Genomic DNA, 20081 nt, shown 5'->3' with positions numbered 1-20081 from the left:
AAGTCTGAACCTGAACGTAAAAAAAAGGAGAATGGTCATTTCTGAAAACTATGAATTATAAATTATCTTAAAGGGAACCTGACAGATCCCCTATAAAGCATTTGTATTATTGTTACTAAATACCCTGCCTATTCAGCCCTTTGTAGTGTTTAAAACCAAAATACATGTTAAAGCAAATTTTTATAAATAGTGATGAGTAGTGTTGAGCGATACCGTCCGATACTTGAAAGTATCGGTATCGGAAAGTATCGGCCGATACCGGCAAAATATCGGATCCAATCCGATACCGATACCCGATACCAATACAAGTCAATGGGACTCATGTATCGGACGGTATTCCTGATGGTTCCCAGGGTCTGAAGGAGAGGAAACTCTCCTTCAGGCCCTGGGAACCATATAAATGTGTAAAATAAAGAATTAAAATAAAAAATATCGCTATACTCACCTGTCCGACGCAGCCGGGACCTCGGCGATTGTAAGCGGCAGCGTTGTTTCTTTAAAATTCGCGCTTTTACTTGCTTACGTGAATTCCCGGCTTCTGATTGGTCAGGGCGGCCATGTTGCCGGGACTCGGACCAATCACAGCAAGCCGTGACGAAATTACGTCACGGCTTGCTGTGATTGGTCCGCGTCCCGGCAATATGGCGCCGTGACCAATCACAAGCCGTGACGTCACGGGAGGCTGGACACGCGCGCTTTTCAAAATAAGCGCGTGTCCAGCCTCCCGTGACGTCACGGCTTGTGATTGGTTAATGGCGGCCATGTTCCTGGGACGCGGACCAATCACAGCAAGCCGTGACGTAATTTCGTCACGGCTTGCTGTGATTGGTCCGCATCCCGGCAATATGGCGCCGTGACCAATCACAAGCCGTGACGTCACGGGAGGCTGGACACGCGCGCTTTTCAAAATAAGCGCGTGTCCAGCCTCCCGTGACGTCACGGCTTGTGATTGGTTAATGGCGGCCATGTTCCTGGGACGCGGACCAATCACAGCAAGCCGTGACGTAATTTCGTCACGGCTTGCTGTGATTGGTCCGCATCCCGGCAATATGGCGCCGTGACCAATCAGAAGCCGTGACGTCACGGGAGGCTGGACACGCGCGCTTTTCAAAATAAGCGCGTGTCCAGCCTCCCGTGACGTCACGGCTTGTGATTGGTTAATGGCGGCCATGTTCCTGGGACGCGGACCAATCACAGCAAGCCGTGACGTAATTTCGTCACGGCTTGCTGTGATTGGTCCGCGTCCCGGCAACATGGCCGCCCTGACCAATCAGAAGCCGGGAATTCACGTAAGCAAGTAAAAGCGCGAATTTTAAACAAACAACGCTGCCGCTTACAATCGCTGAGGTCCCGGCTGCGTCGGAGAGGTGAGTATAGCGATTTTTTTTATTTTAATTCTTTCTTTTACACCTTTTTACATTAATGTTGTTTCGATACCGATATCCGATATTACAAAAATATCGGATCTCGGTATCGGAAATTCCGATACAGCAAGTATCGGCCGATACCCGATACTTGCAGCATCGGAATGCTCAACACTAGTGATGAGTGGATTTATTCGGATACCTTTCAGCAATCTCAAATTTGGCATGAAAGGAGCTCATTTGAATTTGTGTTCGGATTTACGTGCATTTTCCCTTAAAGTCAGCAAAACTCGTGAACAGTTCAGTAAATGATTGTGTTTCCACTAATGCTTTTGTTAGGACTTTGGCTAGGATAGTGGTGCTGTATGTTGAGCGGGGGGGTCTTTAATGAGGGGATTTAGTGTGGAGAGGTCAGAGGAATGGCAGACTGTTTTTGTTTTTTAATTTTTTCTTTTTTTGTTAATTTAATGTGTGTAGATTCTGGCAGACAATCACAGCACAAATACCATCCACAATGCCAGACACAAGGGCTTCTGTAATTGGTTGCCAAAATCACATGACCCTCTCCATATAAAAAGGGGATATGTTGTTTTGGTGGCATGATTTTGTCAGTGTAACAGTACAGAGAGGATGCTACAGTGGCTGCTGCAAGTTTTCAGATAGTTAGAAATGCAGTTTATTGTCAGTTTCTTCAGCTATTTTGGATCCTGTGTAAAATCAACCTTCCATCATCTGAAACAATTGTGCTAATAGTGTGGTGCAGGCAGGGCGCCACATTTCCTAATCCCATTCAATTGGATTAATACTGTGGTGCAGGAAGGAGGCTACATTTCCTATTCAAAATCATTTGCACTAACATTGTGGTGTAGGCAGGAGGCCAGATTTCCTAATGAAAATAGTTTGGGCTAATATTGTGGTGCAGGCAGAAAGCCACATTTCCCAATCATGATCTTTTGGTCTAATATTGTGGTGCCAGCAGGATGTCACATTTCCTAATCAAACTTGTTTGGGCTAAGATTTTGTGGTGCAGAAAGGAGGCCCCATTTCTTTATCTAAATTATTTGCGCTAGTACTGTCTTGCAGGCTTGTCATCACATTTCAGAATATAAATCCTTTTAGCTAATAGTGTGGTCCAGAGACCAGCCTACATTTTTTAATCTGAATCATTTCTGACAACAGTTTATTCCAGACACACTAAATCTTCTGCTCTACTATTGTGCTGCACGCAGGAGGCAGGAGGCCACATTTCCTAATCTAAATAGTTTGTGCTAATTTTCTGGTGCAGGCAGTAGACCACATTTCCTAATCTAATATTAGCCAAATATTGGTTATGGATAGTCAAACACTACATTAATAATTAATATGTGGAATAAAACCCTATAACAGAAATCCATCAGCATCTTATTATTGATGTGTCAATGACCTCACAAAGGCATCCTACTAGCACATAAAACCTCTTAACATTTTGGACTTAATAGGGAAGGAATCAAAGTGCCTCTAGTCCTTCATGATTTTCTTATAAAAACTATTGATTGTTTGAGTTACCCTTAGTAGTAGAAAATATGAAAATGTGGATTAGTTGAACATCTATGCAAACAACATATCATATCAGATGATTGTATAAGATTTCATCATTTTGAAAATATACCTGAGCAGACGACTCCAGCATCTTCATTATGTCCACAGTTATTCACTGTAAATGGTTGGTGTAGACAGTCCCATACGTGTTGTTCATTGCCGGTGCATTGCACATCATCCAATACAATTACTCCTTGTCCTTGGCCAAATGCAGCACTGCCATTAAATGCAAGAGCTTGGCCACAATTTAACTGCCGGCATACAACTTGTGCAGCATTAATATCCCAATAATCATCACACACAGTTCCCCATGCTCCATTATAGAGGATTTCTACACGACCGTTACATTGACCATTGCCATTTACCAGTCTTATAGACAAGTCTGAACCTGAACGTAAAAAAAAGGAGAATGGTCATTTCTGAAAACTATGAATTATAAATTATCTTAAAGGGAACCTGACAGATCCCCTATAAAGCATTTGTATTATTGTTACTAAATACCCTGCCTATTCAGCCCTTTGTAGTGTTTAAAACCAAAATACATGTTAAAGCAAATTTTTATAAATAGTGATGAGTGGATTTATTCGGATACCTTTCAGCAATCTCAAATTTGGCATGAAAGGAGCTCATTTGAATTTGTGTTCGGATTTACGTGCATTTTCCCTTAAAGTCAGCAAAACTCGTGAACAGTTCAGTAAATGATTGTGTTTCCACTAATGCTTTTGTTAGGACTTTGGCTAGGATAGTGGTGCTGTATGTTGAGCGGGGGGGTCTTTAATGAGGGGATTTAGTGTGGAGAGGTCAGAGGAATGGCAGACTGTTTTTGTTTTTTAATTTTTTCTTTTTTTGTTAACTTAATGTGTGTAGATTCTGGCAGACAATCACAGCACAAATACCATCCACAATGCCAGACACAAGGGCTTCTGTAATTGGTTGCCAAAATCACATGACCCTCTCCATATAAAAAGGGGATATGTTGTTTTGGTGGCATGATTTTGTCAGTGTAACAGTACAGAGAGGATGCTACAGTGGCTGCTGCAAGTTTTCAGATAGTTAGAAATGCAGTTTATTGTCAGTTTCTTCAGCTATTTTGGATCCTGTGTAAAATCAACCTTCCATCATCTGAAACAATTCTGCTAATAGTGTGGTGCAGGCAGGGCGCCACATTTCCTAATCACATTCAATTGGATTAATACTGTGGTGCAGGAAGGAGGCTACATTTCCTATTCAAAATCATTTGCACTAACATTGTGGTGTAGGCAGGAGGCCAGATTTCCTAATGAAAATAGTTTGGGCTAATATTGTGGTGCAGGCAGAAAGCCACATTTCCCAATCATGATCTTTTGGTCTAATATTGTGGTGCCAGCAGGATGTCACATTTCCTAATCAAACTTGTTTGGGCTAAGATTTTGTGGTGCAGAAAGGAGGCCCCATTTCTTTATCTAAATTATTTGTGCTAGTACTGTCTTGCAGGCTTGTCATCACATTTCAGAATCTAAATCCTTTTAGCTAATAGTGTGGTCCAGAGACCAGCCTACATTTTTTAATCTGAATCATTTCTGACAACAGTTTATTCCAGACACACTAAATCTTCTGCTCTACTATTGTGCTGCACGCAGGAGGCAGGAGGCCACATTTCCTAATCTAAATAGTTTGTGCTAATTTTCTGGTGCAGGCAGTAGACCACATTTCCTAATCTAATATTAGCCAAATATTGGTTATGGATAGTCAAATACTACATTAATAATTAATATGTGGAATAAAACCCTATAACAGAAATCCATCAGCATCTTATTATTGATGTGTCAATGACCTCACAAAGGCATCCTACTAGCACATAAAACCTCTTAACATTTTGGACTTAATAGGGAAGGAACCAAAGTGCCTCTAGTCCTTCAAGATTTTCTTATAAAAACTATTGATTGTTTGAGTTACCCTTAGTAGTAGAAAATATGAAAATGTGGATTACTTGAACATCTATGCAAACAACATATCATATCAGATGATTGTATAAGATTTCATCATTTTGAAAATATACCTGAGCAGACAACTCCAGCATCTTCATTATGTCCACAGTTATTCACTGTAAATGGTTGGTGTAGACAGTCCCATACGTGTTGTTCATTGCCGGTGCATTGCACATCATCTAATACAATTACTCCTTGTCCTTGGCCAAATGCAGCACTGCCATTAAATGCAAGAGCTTGGCCACAATTTAACTGCCGGCATACAACTTGTGCAGCATAAATATCCCAATAATCATCACACACAGTTCCCCATGCTCCATTATAGAGGATTTCTACACGACCGTTACATTGACCATTGCCATTTACCAGTCTTATAGACAAGTCTGAACCTGAACCTAAAAAAAAGGAAAATGGTCATTTCTGAAAACGATGAATTATAAATTATCTTAAAGGGAACCTGACAGATCCCCTATAAAGCATTTGTATTATTGTTACTAAATACCCTGCCTATTCAGCCCTTTGTAGTGTTTAAAACCAAAATACAGGTTAAAGCAAATTTTTATGAATAGTGATGAGTGGATTTATTCGGATACCTTTCAGCAATCTCAAATTTGGCATGAAAGGAGCTCATTTGAATTTGTGTTCGGATTTACGTGCATTTTCCCTTAAAGTCAGCAAAACTCGTGAACAGTTCAGTAAAAGATTGTGTTTCCACTAATGCTTTTGTTAGGACTTTGGCTAGGATAGTGGTGCTGTATGTTGAGTGGGGGGGTCTTTAATGAGGGGATTTAGTGTGGAGAGGTCAGAGGAATGGCAGACTGTTTTTGTTTTTTAATTTTTTCTTTTTTTGTTAACTTAATGTGTGTAGATTCTGGCAGACAATCACAGCACAAATACCATCCACAATGCCAGACACAAGGGCTTCTGTAATTGGTTGCCAAAATCACATGACCCTCTCCATATAAAAAGGGGATATGTTGTTTTGGTGGCATGATTTTGTCAGTGTAACAGTACAGAGAGGATGCTACAGTGGCTGCTGCAAGTTTTCAGATAGTTAGAAATGCAGTTTATTGTCAGTTTCTTCAGCTATTTTGGATCCTGTGTAAAATCAACCTTCCATCATCTGAAACAATTCTGCTAATAGTGTGGTGCAGGCAGGGCGCCACATTTCCTAATCACATTCAATTGGATTAATACTGTGGTGCAGGAAGGAGGCTACATTTCCTATTCAAAATCATTTGCACTAACATTGTGGTGTAGGCAGGAGGCCAGATTTCCTAATGAAAATAGTTTGGGCTAATATTGTGGTGCAGGCAGAAAGCCACATTTCCCAATCATGATCTTTTGGTCTAATATTGTGGTGCCAGCAGGATGTCACATTTCCTAATCAAACTTGTTTGGGCTAAGATTTTGTGGTGCAGAAAGGAGGCCCCATTTCTTTATCTAAATTATTTGTGCTAGTACTGTCTTGCAGGCTTGTCATCACATTTCAGAATCTAAATCCTTTTAGCTAATAGTGTGGTCCAGAGACCAGCCTACATTTTTTAATCTGAATCATTTCTGACAACAGTTTATTCCAGACACACTAAATCTTCTGCTCTACTATTGTGCTGCACGCAGGAGGCAGGAGGCCACATTTCCTAATCTAAATAGTTTGTGCTAATTTTCTGGTGCAGGCAGTAGACCACATTTCCTAATCTAATATTAGCCAAATATTGGTTATGGATAGTCAAATACTACATTAATAATTAATATGTGGAATAAAACCCTATAACAGAAATCCATCAGCATCTTATTATTGATGTGTCAATGACCTCACAAAGGCATCCTACTAGCACATAAAACCTCTTAACATTTTGGACTTAATAGGGAAGGAACCAAAGTGCCTCTAGTCCTTCAAGATTTTCTTATAAAAACTATTGATTGTTTGAGTTACCCTTAGTAGTAGAAAATATGAAAATGTGGATTACTTGAACATCTATGCAAACAACATATCATATCAGATGATTGTATAAGATTTCATCATTTTGAAAATATACCTGAGCAGACAACTCCAGCATCTTCATTATGTCCACAGTTATTCACTGTAAATGGTTGGTGTAGACAGTCCCATACGTGTTGTTCATTGCCGGTGCATTGCACATCATCTAATACAATTACTCCTTGTCCTTGGCCAAATGCAGCACTGCCATTAAATGCAAGAGCTTGGCCACAATTTAACTGCCGGCATACAACTTGTGCAGCATAAATATCCCAATAATCATCACACACAGTTCCCCATGCTCCATTATAGAGGATTTCTACACGACCGTTACATTGACCATTGCCATTTACCAGTCTTATAGACAAGTCTGAACCTGAACCTAAAAAAAAGGAAAATGGTCATTTCTGAAAACGATGAATTATAAATTATCTTAAAGGGAACCTGACAGATCCCCTATAAAGCATTTGTATTATTGTTACTAAATACCCTGCCTATTCAGCCCTTTGTAGTGTTTAAAACCAAAATACAGGTTAAAGCAAATTTTTATGAATAGTGATGAGTGGATTTATTTGGATACCTTTCAGCAATCTCAAATTTGGCATGAAAGGAGCTCATTTGAATTTGTGTTCGGATTTACGTGCATTTTCCCTTAAAGTCAGCAAAACTCGTGAACAGTTCAGTAAAAGATTGTGTTTCCACTAATGCTTTTGTTAGGACTTTGGCTAGGATAGTGGTGCTGTATGTTGAGTGGGGGGGTCTTTAATGAGGGGATTTAGTGTGGAGAGGTCAGAGGAATGGCAGACTGTTTTTGTTTTTTAATTTTTTCTTTTTTTGTTAACTTAATGTGTGTAGATTCTGGCAGACAATCACAGCACAAATACCATCCACAATGCCAGACACAAGGGCTTCTGTAATTGGTTGCCAAAATCACATGACCCTCTCCATATAAAAAGGGGATATGTTGTTTTGGTGGCATGATTTTGTCAGTGTAACAGTACAGAGAGGATGCTACAGTGGCTGATGCAAGTTTTCAGATAGTTAGAAATGCAGTTTATTGTCAGTTTCTTCAGCTATTTTGGATCCTGTGTAAAATCAACCTTCCATCATCTGAAACAATTGTGCTAATAGTGTGGTGCAGGCAGGGCGCCACATTTCCTAATCCCATTCAATTGGATTAATACTGTGGTGCAGGAAGGAGGCTACATTTCCTATTCAAAATCATTTGCACTAACATTGTGGTGTAGGCAGGAGGCCAGATTTCCTAATGAAAATAGTTTGAGCTAATATTGTGGTGCAGGCAGAAAGCCACATTTCCCAATCATGATCTTTTGGTCTAATATTGTGGTGCCAGCAGGATGTCACATTTCCTAATCAAACTTGTTTGGGCTAAGATTTTGTGGTGCAGAAAGGAGGCCCCATTTCTTTATCTAAATTATTTGCGCTAGTACTGTCTTGCAGGCTTGTCATCACATTTCAGAATATAAATCCTTTTAGCTAATAGTGTGGTCCAGAGACCAGCCTACATTTTTTAATCTGAATCATTTCTGACAACAGTTTATTCCAGACACACTAAATCTTCTGCTCTACTATTGTGCTGCACGCAGGAGGCAGGAGGCCACATTTCCTAATCTAAATAGTTTGTGCTAATTTTCTGGTGCAGGCAGTAGACCACATTTCCTAATCTAATATTAGCCAAATATTGGTTATGGATAGTCAAACACTACATTAATAATTAATATGTGGAATAAAACCCTATAACAGAAATCCATCAGCATCTTATTATTGATGTGTCAATGACCTCACAAAGGCATCCTACTAGCACATAAAACCTCTTAACATTTTGGACTTAATAGGGAAGGAATCAAAGTGCCTCTAGTCCTTCATGATTTTCTTATAAAAACTATTGATTGTTTGAGTTACCCTTAGTAGTAGAAAATATGAAAATGTGGATTACTTGAACATCTATGCAAACAACATATCATATCAGATGATTGTATAAGATTTCATCATTTTGAAAATATACCTGAGCAGACGACTCCAGCATCTTCATTATGTCCACAGTTATTCACTGTAAATGGTTGGTGTAGACAGTCCCATACGTGTTGTTCATTGCCGGTGCATTGCACATCATCCAATACAATTACTCCTTGTCCTTGGCCAAATGCAGCACTGCCAATTAATGCAAGAGCTTGGCCACAATTTAACTGCCGGCATACAACTTGTGCAGCATTAATATCCCAATAATCATCACACACAGTTCCCCATGCTCCATTATAGAGGATTTCTACACGACCGTTACATTGACCATTGCCATTTACCAGTCTTATAGACAAGTCTGAACCTGAACCTAAAAAAAAGGAGAATGGTCATTTCTGAAAACGATGAATTATAAATTATCTTAAAGGGAACCTGACAGATCCCCTATAAAGCATTTGTATTATTGTTACTAAATACTCTGCCTATTCAGCCCTTTGTAGTGTTTAAAACCAAAATACATGTTAAAGCAAATTTTTATAAATAGTGTGAGTGGATTTATTCGGATACCTTTCAGCAATCTCAAATTTGGCATGAAAGGAGCTCATTTGAATTTGTGTTCGGATTTACGTGCATTTTCCCTTAAAGTCAGCAAAACTCGTGAACAGTTCAGTAAATGATTGTGTTTCCACTAATGCTTTTGTTAGGACTTTGGCTAGGATAGTGGTGCTGTATGTTGAGCGGGGGGGTCTTTAATGAGGGGTTTTAGTGTGGAGAGGTCAGAGGAATGGCAGACTGTTTTTGTTTTTTAATTTTTTCTCTTTTTGTTAACTTAATGTGTGTAGATTCTGGCAGACAATCACAGCACAAATACCATCCACAATGCCAGACACAAGGGCTTCTGTAATTGGTTGCCAAAATCACATGACCCTCTCCATATAAAAAGGGGATATGTTGTTTTGGTGGCATGATTTTGTCAGTGTAACAGTACAGAGAGGATGCTACAGTGGCTGCTGCAAGTTTTCAGATAGTTAGAAATGCAGTTTATTGTCAGTTTCTTCAGCTATTTTGGATCCTGTGTAAAATCAACCTTCCATCATCTGAAACAATTGTGCTAATAGTGTGGTGCAGGCAGGGCGCCACATTTCCTAATCCCATTCAATTGGATTAATACTGTGGTGCAGGAAGGAGGCTACATTTCCTATTCAAAATCATTTGCACTAACATTGTGGTGTAGGCAGGAGGCCAGATTTCCTAATGAAAATAGTTTGGGCTAATATTGTGGTGCAGGCAGAAAGCCACATTTCCCAATCATGATCTTTTGGTCTAATATTGTGGTGCCAGCAGGATGTCACATTTCCTAATCAAACTTGTTTGGGCTAAGATTTTGTGGTGCAGAAAGGAGGCCCCATTTCTTTATCTAAATTATTTGTGCTAGTACTGTCTTGCAGGCTTGTCATCACATTTCAGAATCTAAATCCTTTTAGCTAATAGTGTGGTCCAGAGACCAGCCTACATTTTTTAATCTGAATCATTTCTGACAACAGTTTATTCCAGACAAACTAAATCTTCTGCTCTACTATTGTGCTGCACGCAGGAGGCAGGAGGCCACATTTCCTAATCTAAATAGTTTGTGCTAATTTTCTGGTGCAGGCAGTAGACCAAATTTCCTAATCTAATATTAGCCAAATATTGGTTATGGATAGTCAAACACTACATTAATAATTAATATGTGGAATAAAACCCTATAACAGAAATCCATCAGCATCCTATTATTGATGTGTCAATGACCTCACAAAGGCATCCTACTAGCACATAAAACCTCTTAACATTTTGGACTTAATAGGGAAGGAATCAAAGTGCCTCTAGTCCTTCAAGATTTTCTTATAAAAACTATTGATTGTTTGAGTTACCCTTAGTAGTAGAAAATATGAAAATGTGGATTACTTGAACATCTATGCAAACAACATATCATATCAGATGATTGTATAAGATTTCATCATTTTGAAAATATACCTGAGCAGACGACTCCAGCATCTTCATTATGTCCACAGTTATTCACTGTAAATGGTTGGTGTAGACAGTCCCATACGTGTTGTTCATTGCCGGTGCATTGCACATCATCCAATACAATTACTCCTTGTCCTTGGCCAAATGCAGCACTGCCATTAAATGCAAGAGCTTGGCCACAATTTAACTGCCGGCATACAACTTGTGCAGCATTAATATCCCAATAATCATCACACACAGTTCCCCATGCTCCATTATAGAGGATTTCTACACGACCGTTACATTGACCATTGCCATTTACCAGTCTTATAGACAAGTCTGAACCTGAACCTAAAAAAAAGGAAAATGGTCATTTCTGAAAACGATGAATTATAAATTATCTTAAAGGGAACCTGACAGATCCCCTATAAAGCATTTGTATTATTGTTACTAAATACCCTGCCTATTCAGCCCTTTGTAGTGTTTAAAACCAAAATACAGGTTAAAGCAAATTTTTATGAATAGTGATGAGTGGATTTATTCGGATACCTTTCAGCAATCTCAAATTTGGCATGAAAGGAGCTCATTTGAATTTGTGTTCGGATTTACGTGCATTTTCCCTTAAAGTCAGCAAAACTCGTGAACAGTTCAGTAAAAGATTGTGTTTCCACTAATGCTTTTGTTAGGACTTTGGCTAGGATAGTGGTGCTGTATGTTGAGTGGGGGGGTCTTTAATGAGGGGATTTAGTGTGGAGAGGTCAGAGGAATGGCAGACTGTTTTTGTTTTTTAATTTTTTCTTTTTTTGTTAACTTAATGTGTGTAGATTCTGGCAGACAATCACAGCACAAATACCATCCACAATGCCAGACACAAGGGCTTCTGTAATTGGTTGCCAAAATCACATGACCCTCTCCATATAAAAAGGGGATATGTTGTTTTGGTGGCATGATTTTGTCAGTGTAACAGTACAGAGAGGATGCTACAGTGGCTGATGCAAGTTTTCAGATAGTTAGAAATGCAGTTTATTGTCAGTTTCTTCAGCTATTTTGGATCCTGTGTAAAATCAACCTTCCATCATCTGAAACAATTGTGCTAATAGTGTGGTGCAGGCAGGGCGCCACATTTCCTAATCCCATTCAATTGGATTAATACTGTGGTGCAGGAAGGAGGCTACATTTCCTATTCAAAATCATTTGCACTAACATTGTGGTGTAGGCAGGAGGCCAGATTTCCTAATGAAAATAGTTTGAGCTAATATTGTGGTGCAGGCAGAAAGCCACATTTCCCAATCATGATCTTTTGGTCTAATATTGTGGTGCCAGCAGGATGTCACATTTCCTAATCAAACTTGTTTGGGCTAAGATTTTGTGGTGCAGAAAGGAGGCCCCATTTCTTTATCTAAATTATTTGCGCTAGTACTGTCTTGCAGGCTTGTCATCACATTTCAGAATATAAATCCTTTTAGCTAATAGTGTGGTCCAGAGACCAGCCTACATTTTTTAATCTGAATCATTTCTGACAACAGTTTATTCCAGACACACTAAATCTTCTGCTCTACTATTGTGCTGCACGCAGGAGGCAGGAGGCCACATTTCCTAATCTAAATAGTTTGTGCTAATTTTCTGGTGCAGGCAGTAGACCACATTTCCTAATCTAATATTAGCCAAATATTGGTTATGGATAGTCAAACACTACATTAATAATTAATATGTGGAATAAAACCCTATAACAGAAATCCATCAGCATCTTATTATTGATGTGTCAATGACCTCACAAAGGCATCCTACTAGCACATAAAACCTCTTAACATTTTGGACTTAATAGGGAAGGAATCAAAGTGCCTCTAGTCCTTCATGATTTTCTTATAAAAACTATTGATTGTTTGAGTTACCCTTAGTAGTAGAAAATATGAAAATGTGGATTACTTGAACATCTATGCAAACAACATATCATATCAGATGATTGTATAAGATTTCATCATTTTGAAAATATACCTGAGCAGACGACTCCAGCATCTTCATTATGTCCACAGTTATTCACTGTAAATGGTTGGTGTAGACAGTCCCATACGTGTTGTTCATTGCCGGTGCATTGCACATCATCCAATACAATTACTCCTTGTCCTTGGCCAAATGCAGCACTGCCAATTAATGCAAGAGCTTGGCCACAATTTAACTGCCGGCATACAACTTGTGCAGCATTAATATCCCAATAATCATCACACACAGTTCCCCATGCTCCATTATAGAGGATTTCTACACGACCGTTACATTGACCATTGCCATTTACCAGTCTTATAGACAAGTCTGAACCTGAACCTAAAAAAAAGGAGAATGGTCATTTCTGAAAACGATGAATTATAAATTATCTTAAAGGGAACCTGACAGATCCCCTATAAAGCATTTGTATTATTGTTACTAAATACTCTGCCTATTCAGCCCTTTGTAGTGTTTAAAACCAAAATACATGTTAAAGCAAATTTTTATAAATAGTGTGAGTGGATTTATTCGGATACCTTTCAGCAATCTCAAATTTGGCATGAAAGGAGCTCATTTGAATTTGTGTTCGGATTTACGTGCATTTTCCCTTAAAGTCAGCAAAACTCGTGAACAGTTCAGTAAATGATTGTGTTTCCACTAATGCTTTTGTTAGGACTTTGGCTAGGATAGTGGTGCTGTATGTTGAGCGGGGGGGTCTTTAATGAGGGGTTTTAGTGTGGAGAGGTCAGAGGAATGGCAGACTGTTTTTGTTTTTTAATTTTTTCTCTTTTTGTTAACTTAATGTGTGTAGATTCTGGCAGACAATCACAGCACAAATACCATCCACAATGCCAGACACAAGGGCTTCTGTAATTGGTTGCCAAAATCACATGACCCTCTCCATATAAAAAGGGGATATGTTGTTTTGGTGGCATGATTTTGTCAGTGTAACAGTACAGAGAGGATGCTACAGTGGCTGCTGCAAGTTTTCAGATAGTTAGAAATGCAGTTTATTGTCAGTTTCTTCAGCTATTTTGGATCCTGTGTAAAATCAACCTTCCATCATCTGAAACAATTGTGCTAATAGTGTGGTGCAGGCAGGGCGCCACATTTCCTAATCCCATTCAATTGGATTAATACTGTGGTGCAGGAAGGAGGCTACATTTCCTATTCAAAATCATTTGCACTAACATTGTGGTGTAGGCAGGAGGCCAGATTTCCTAATGAAAATAGTTTGGGCTAATATTGTGGTGCAGGCAGAAAGCCACATTTCCCAATCATGATCTTTTGGTCTAATATTGTGGTGCCAGCAGGATGTCACATTTCCTAATCAAACTTGTTTGGGCTAAGATTTTGTGGTGCAGAAAGGAGGCCCCATTTCTTTATCTAAATTATTTGTGCTAGTACTGTCTTGCAGGCTTGTCATCACATTTCAGAATCTAAATCCTTTTAGCTAATAGTGTGGTCCAGAGACCAGCCTACATTTTTTAATCTGAATCATTTCTGACAACAGTTTATTCCAGACAAACTAAATCTTCTGCTCTACTATTGTGCTGCACGCAGGAGGCAGGAGGCCACATTTCCTAATCTAAATAGTTTGTGCTAATTTTCTGGTGCAGGCAGTAGACCACATTTCCTAATCTAATATTAGCCAAATATTGGTTATGGATAGTCAAACACTACATTAATAATTAATATGTGGAATAAAACCCTATAACAGAAATCCATCAGCATCCTATTATTGATGTGTCAATGACCTCACAAAGGCATCCTACTAGCACATAAAACCTCTTAACATTTTGGACTTAATAGGGAAGGAATCAAAGTGCCTCTAGTCCTTCAAGATTTTCTTATAAAAACTATTGATTGTTTGAGTTACCCTTAGTAGTAGAAAATATGAAAATGTGGATTACTTGAACATCTATGCAAACAACATATCATATCAGATGATTGTATAAGATTTCATCATTTTGAAAATATACCTGAGCAGACGACTCCAGCATCTTCATTATGTCCACAGTTATTCACTGTAAATGGTTGGTGTAGACAGTCCCATACGTGTTGTTCATTGCCGGTGCATTGCACATCATCCAATACAATTACTCCTTGTCCTTGGCCAAATGCAGCACTGCCATTAAATGCAAGAGCTTGGCCACAATTTAACTGCCGGCATACAACTTGTGCAGCATTAATATCCCAATAATCATCACACACAGTTCCCCATGCTCCATTATAGAGGATTTCTACACGACCGTTACATTGACCATTGCCATTTACCAGTCTTATAGACAAGTCTGAACCTGAACCTAAAAAAAAGGAGAATGGTCATTTCTGAAAACGATGAATTATAAATTATCTTAAAGGGAACCTGACAGATCCCCTATAAAGCATTTGTATTATTGTTACTAAATACCCTGCCTATTCAGCACTTTGTAGTGTTTAAAACCAAAATACATGTTAAAGCAAATTTTTATAAATAGTGATGAGTGGATTTATTCGGATACCTTTCAGCAATCTCAAATTTGGCATGAAAGGAGCTCATTTGAATTTGTGTTCGGATTTTTTCGTGCATTTTCCCTTAAAGTCAGCAAAACTCGTGAACAGTTCAGTAAATGATTGTGTTTCCACTAATGCTTTTGTAAGGACTTTGGCTAGGATAGTGGTGCTGTATGTTAAGCGGGGGGGTCTTTAATGAGGGGATTTAGTGTGGAGAGGTCAGAGGAATGGCAGACTGTTTTTGTTTTTTAATTTTTTCTCTTTTTGTTAACTTAATGTGTGTAGATTCTGGCAGACAATCACAGCACAAATACCATCCACAATGCCAGACACAAGGGCTTCTGTAATTGGTTGCCAAAATCACATGACCCTCTCCATATAAAAAGGGGATATGTTGTTTTGGCGGCATGATTTTGTCAGTGTAACAGTACAGAGAGGATGCTACAGTGGCTGCTGCAAGTTTTCAGATAGTTAGAAATGCAGTTTATTGTCAGTTTCTTCAGCTATTTTGGATCCTGTGTAAAATCAACCTTCCATCATCTGAAACAATTGTGCTAATAGTGTGGTGCAGGCAGGGCGCCACATTTCCTAATCACATTCAATTGGATTAATACTGTGGTGCAGGAAGGAGGCTACATTTCCTATTCAAAATCATTTGCACTAACATTGTGGTGTAGGCAGGAGGCCAGATTTCCTAATGAAAATAGTTTGGGCTAATATTGTGGTGCAGGCAGAAAGCCACATTTCCCAATCATGATCTTTTGGTCTAATATTGTGGTGCCAGCAGGATGTCACATTTCCTAATCAAACTTGTTTGGGCTAAGATTTTGTGGTGCAGAAAGGAGGCCCCATTTCTTTATCTAAATTATTTGTGCTAGTACTGTCTTGCAGGCTTGTCATCACATTTCAGAATCTAAATCCTTTTAGCTAATAGTGTGGTCCAGAGACCAGCCTACATTTTTTAATCTGAATCATTTCTGACAACAGTTTATTCCAGACACACTAAATCTTCTGCTCTACTATTGTGCTGCACGCAGGAGGCAGGAGGCCACATTTCCTAATCTAAATAGTTTGTGCTAATTTTCTGGTGCAGGCAGTAGACCACATTTCCTAATCTAATATTAGCCAAATATTGGTTATGGATAGTCAAACACTACATTAATAATTAATATGTGGAATAAAACCCTATAACAGAAATCCATCAGCATCTTATTATTGATGTGTCAATGACCTCACAAAGGCATCCTACTAGCACATAAAACCTCTTAACATTTTGGACTTAATAGGGAAGGAATCAAAGTGCCTCTAGTCCTTCAAGATTTTCTTATAAAAACTATTGATTGTTTGAGTTACCCTTAGTAGTAGAAAATATGAAAATGTGGATTACTTGAACATCTATGCAAACAACATATCATATCAGATGATTGTATAAGATTTCATCATTTTGAAAATATACCTGAGCAGACGACTCCAGCATCTTCATTATGTCCACAGTTATTCACTGTAAATGGTTGGTGTAGACAGTCCCATACGTGTTGTTCATTGCCGGTGCATTGCACATCATCCAATACAATTACTCCTTGTCCTTGGCCAAATGCAGCACTGCCATTAAATGCAAGAGCTTGGCCACAATTTAACTGCCGGCATACAACTTGTGCAGCATTAATATCCCAATAATCATCACACACAGTTCCCCATGCTCCATTATAGAGGATTTCTACACGACCGTTACATTGACCATTGCCATTTACCAGTCTTATAGACAAGTCTGAACCTGAACCTAAAAAAAAGGAGAATGGTCATTTCTGAAAACGATGAATTATAAATTATCTTAAAGGGAACCTGACAGATCCCCTATAAAGCATTTGTATTATTGTTACTAAATACCCTGCCTATTCAGCCCTTTGTAGTGTTTAAAACCAAAATACATGTTAAAGCAAATTTTTATAAATAGTGATGAGTGGATTTATTCGGATACCTTTCAGCAATCTCAAATTTGGCATGAAAGGAGCTCATTTGAATTTGTGTTGGGATTTACGTGCATTTTCCCTTAAAGTCAGCAAAACTCGTGAACAGTTCAGTAAATGATTGTGTTTCCACTAATGCTTTTGTTAGGACTTTGGCTAGGATAGTGGTGCTGTATGTTGGGCGGGGGGGTCTTTAATGAAGGGATTTAGTGTGGAGAGGTCAGAGGAATGGCGGACTGTTTTTGTCTTTTAATTTTTTCTCTTTTTGTTTACTTAATGTGTGTAGATTCTGGCTGACAATCACAGCACAAATACCATCTACAATGCCAGACACAAGGGCTTCTGTAATTGGTTGCCAAAATCACATGACCCTCTCCATATAAAAAGGGGATATGTTGTTTTGGTGGCATGATTTTGTCAGTGTAACAGTACAGAGAGGATGCTACAGTGGCTGCTGCAAGTTTTCAGATAGTTAGAAATGCAGTTTATTGTCAGTTTCTTCAGCTATTTTGGATCCTGTGTAAAATCAACCTTCCATCATCTGAAACAATTGTGCTAATAGTGTGGTGCAGGCAGGGCGCCACATTTCCTAATCACATTCAATTGGATTAATACTGTGGTGCAGGAAGTAGGCTACATTTCCTATTCAAAATCATTTGCACTAACATTGTGGTGTAGGCAGGAGGCCAGATTTCCTAATGAAAATAGTTTGGGCTAATATTGTGGTGCAGGCAGAAAGCCACATTTCCCAATCATGATCTTTTGGTCTAATATTGTGGTGCCAGCAGGATGTCACATTTCCTAATTAAACTTGTTTGGGCTAAGATTTTGTGGTGCAGAAAGGAGGCCCCATTTCTTTATCTAAATTATTTGCGCTAGTACTGTCTTGCAGGCTTGTCATCACATTTCAGAATCTAAATCCTTTTAGCTAATAGTGTGGTCCAGAGACCAGCCTACATTTTTTAATCTGAATCATTTCTGACAACAGTTTATTCCAAACACACTAAATCTTCTGCTCTACTATTGTGCTGCACGCAGGAGGCAGGAGGCCACATTTCCTAATCTAAATAGTTTGTGCTAATTTTCTGGTGCAGGCAGTAGACCACATTTCCTAATCTAATATTAGCCAAATATTGGTTATGGATAGTCAAACACTACATTAATAATTAATATGTGGAATAAAACCCTATAACAGAAATCCATCAGCATCTTATTATTGATGTGTCAATGACCTCACAAAGGCATCCTACTAGCACATAAAACCTCTTAACATTTTGGACTTAATAGGGTAGGAATCAAAGTGCCTCTAGTCCTTCAAGATTTTCTTATAAAAACTATTGATTGTTTGAGTTACCCTTAGTAGTAGAAAATATGAAAATGTGGATTACTTGAACATCTATGCAAACAACATATCATATCAGATGATTGTATAAGATTTCATCATTTTGAAAATATACCTGAGCAGACGACTCCAGCATCTTCATTATGTCCACAGTTATTCACTGTAAATGGTTGGTGTAGACAGTCCCATACGTGTTGTTCATTGCCGGTGCATTGCACATCATCCAATACAATTACTCCTTGTCCTTGGCCAAATGCAGCACTGCCATTAAATGCAAGAGCTTGGCCACAATTTAACTGCCGGCATACAACTTGTGCAGCATTAATATCCCAATAATCATCACACACAGTTCCCCATGCTCCATTATAGAGGATTTCTACACGACCGTTACATTGACCATTGCCATTTACCAGTCTTATAGACAAGTCTGAACCTGAACCTAAAAAAAAGGAGAATGGTCATTTCTGAAAACGATGAATTATAAATTATCTTAAAGGGAACCTGACAGATCCCCTATAAAGCATTTGTATTATTGTTACTAAATACCCTGCCTATTCAGCCCTTTGTAGTGTTTAAAACCAAAATACATGTTAAAGCAAATTTTTATAAATAGTGATGAGTGGATTTATTCGGATACCTTTCAGCAATCTCAAATTTGGCATGAAAGGAGCTCATTTGAATTTGTGTTCGGATTTACGTGCATTTTCCCTTAAAGTCAGCAAAACTCGTGAACAGTTCAGTAAATGATTGTGTTTCCACTAATGCTTTTGTTAGGACTTTGGCTAGGATAGTGGTGCTGTATGTTGGGCGGGGGGGTCTTTAATGAAGGGATTTAGTGTGGAGAGGTCAGAGGAATGGCGGACTGTTTTTGTCTTTTAATTTTTTCTCTTTTTGTTTACTTAATGTGTGTAGATTCTGGCTGACAATCACAGCACAAATACCATCTACAATGCCAGACACAAGGGCTTCTGTAATTGGTTGCCAAAATCACATGACCCTCTCCATATAAAAAGGGGATATGTTGTTTTGGTGGCATGATTTTGTCAGTGTAACAGTACAGAGAGGATGCTACAGTGGCTGCTGCAAGTTTTCAGATAGTTAGAAATGCAGTTTATTGTCAGTTTCTTCAGCTATTTTGGATCCTGTGTAAAATCAACCTTCCATCATCTGAAACAATTGTGCTAATAGTGTGGTGCAGGCAGGGCGCCACATTTCCTAATCACATTCAATTGGATTAATACTGTGGTGCAGGAAGGAGGCTACATTTCCTATTCAAAATCATTTGCACTAACATTGTGGTGTAGGCAGGAGGCCAGATTTCCTAATGAAAATAGTTTGGGCTAATATTGTGGTGCAGGCAGAAAGCCACATTTCCCAATCATGATCTTTTGGTCTAATATTGTGGTGCCAGCAGGATGTCACATTTCCTAATCAAACTTG

General features: G+C 38.8%; 1 protein-coding gene across 1 annotated transcript in view; it reads right to left on the bottom strand.

Annotated features, from left to right (window-relative positions):
- LOC143767566 (uncharacterized) overlaps positions 1–20081 on the bottom strand; it is a gene marked incomplete at its 5' end in the record, with an annotated part of 125550 nt that overhangs the window by 104498 nt on the left and 971 nt on the right. The window contains 9 exons of the mRNA XM_077255976.1: positions 3101–3330; positions 4981–5298; positions 6949–7260; positions 8917–9240; positions 10974–11195; positions 12852–13152; positions 14907–15136; positions 16789–17106; positions 18757–19068. Of these exons, the coding sequence (XP_077112091.1) occupies positions 3101–3330; positions 4981–5298; positions 6949–7260; positions 8917–9240; positions 10974–11195; positions 12852–13152; positions 14907–15136; positions 16789–17106; positions 18757–19068 (2567 nt within the window). The remainder of the gene's footprint in view (positions 1–3100; positions 3331–4980; positions 5299–6948; positions 7261–8916; positions 9241–10973; positions 11196–12851; positions 13153–14906; positions 15137–16788; positions 17107–18756; positions 19069–20081) is intronic.

This window comes from Ranitomeya variabilis, chromosome 4 (genome assembly GCF_051348905.1).
Source record: "Ranitomeya variabilis isolate aRanVar5 chromosome 4, aRanVar5.hap1, whole genome shotgun sequence".
NCBI classification, from domain to species: Eukaryota; Metazoa; Chordata; class Amphibia; order Anura; family Dendrobatidae; genus Ranitomeya; species Ranitomeya variabilis.
This window is presented reverse-complemented; position numbering and strand designations above follow the sequence as displayed.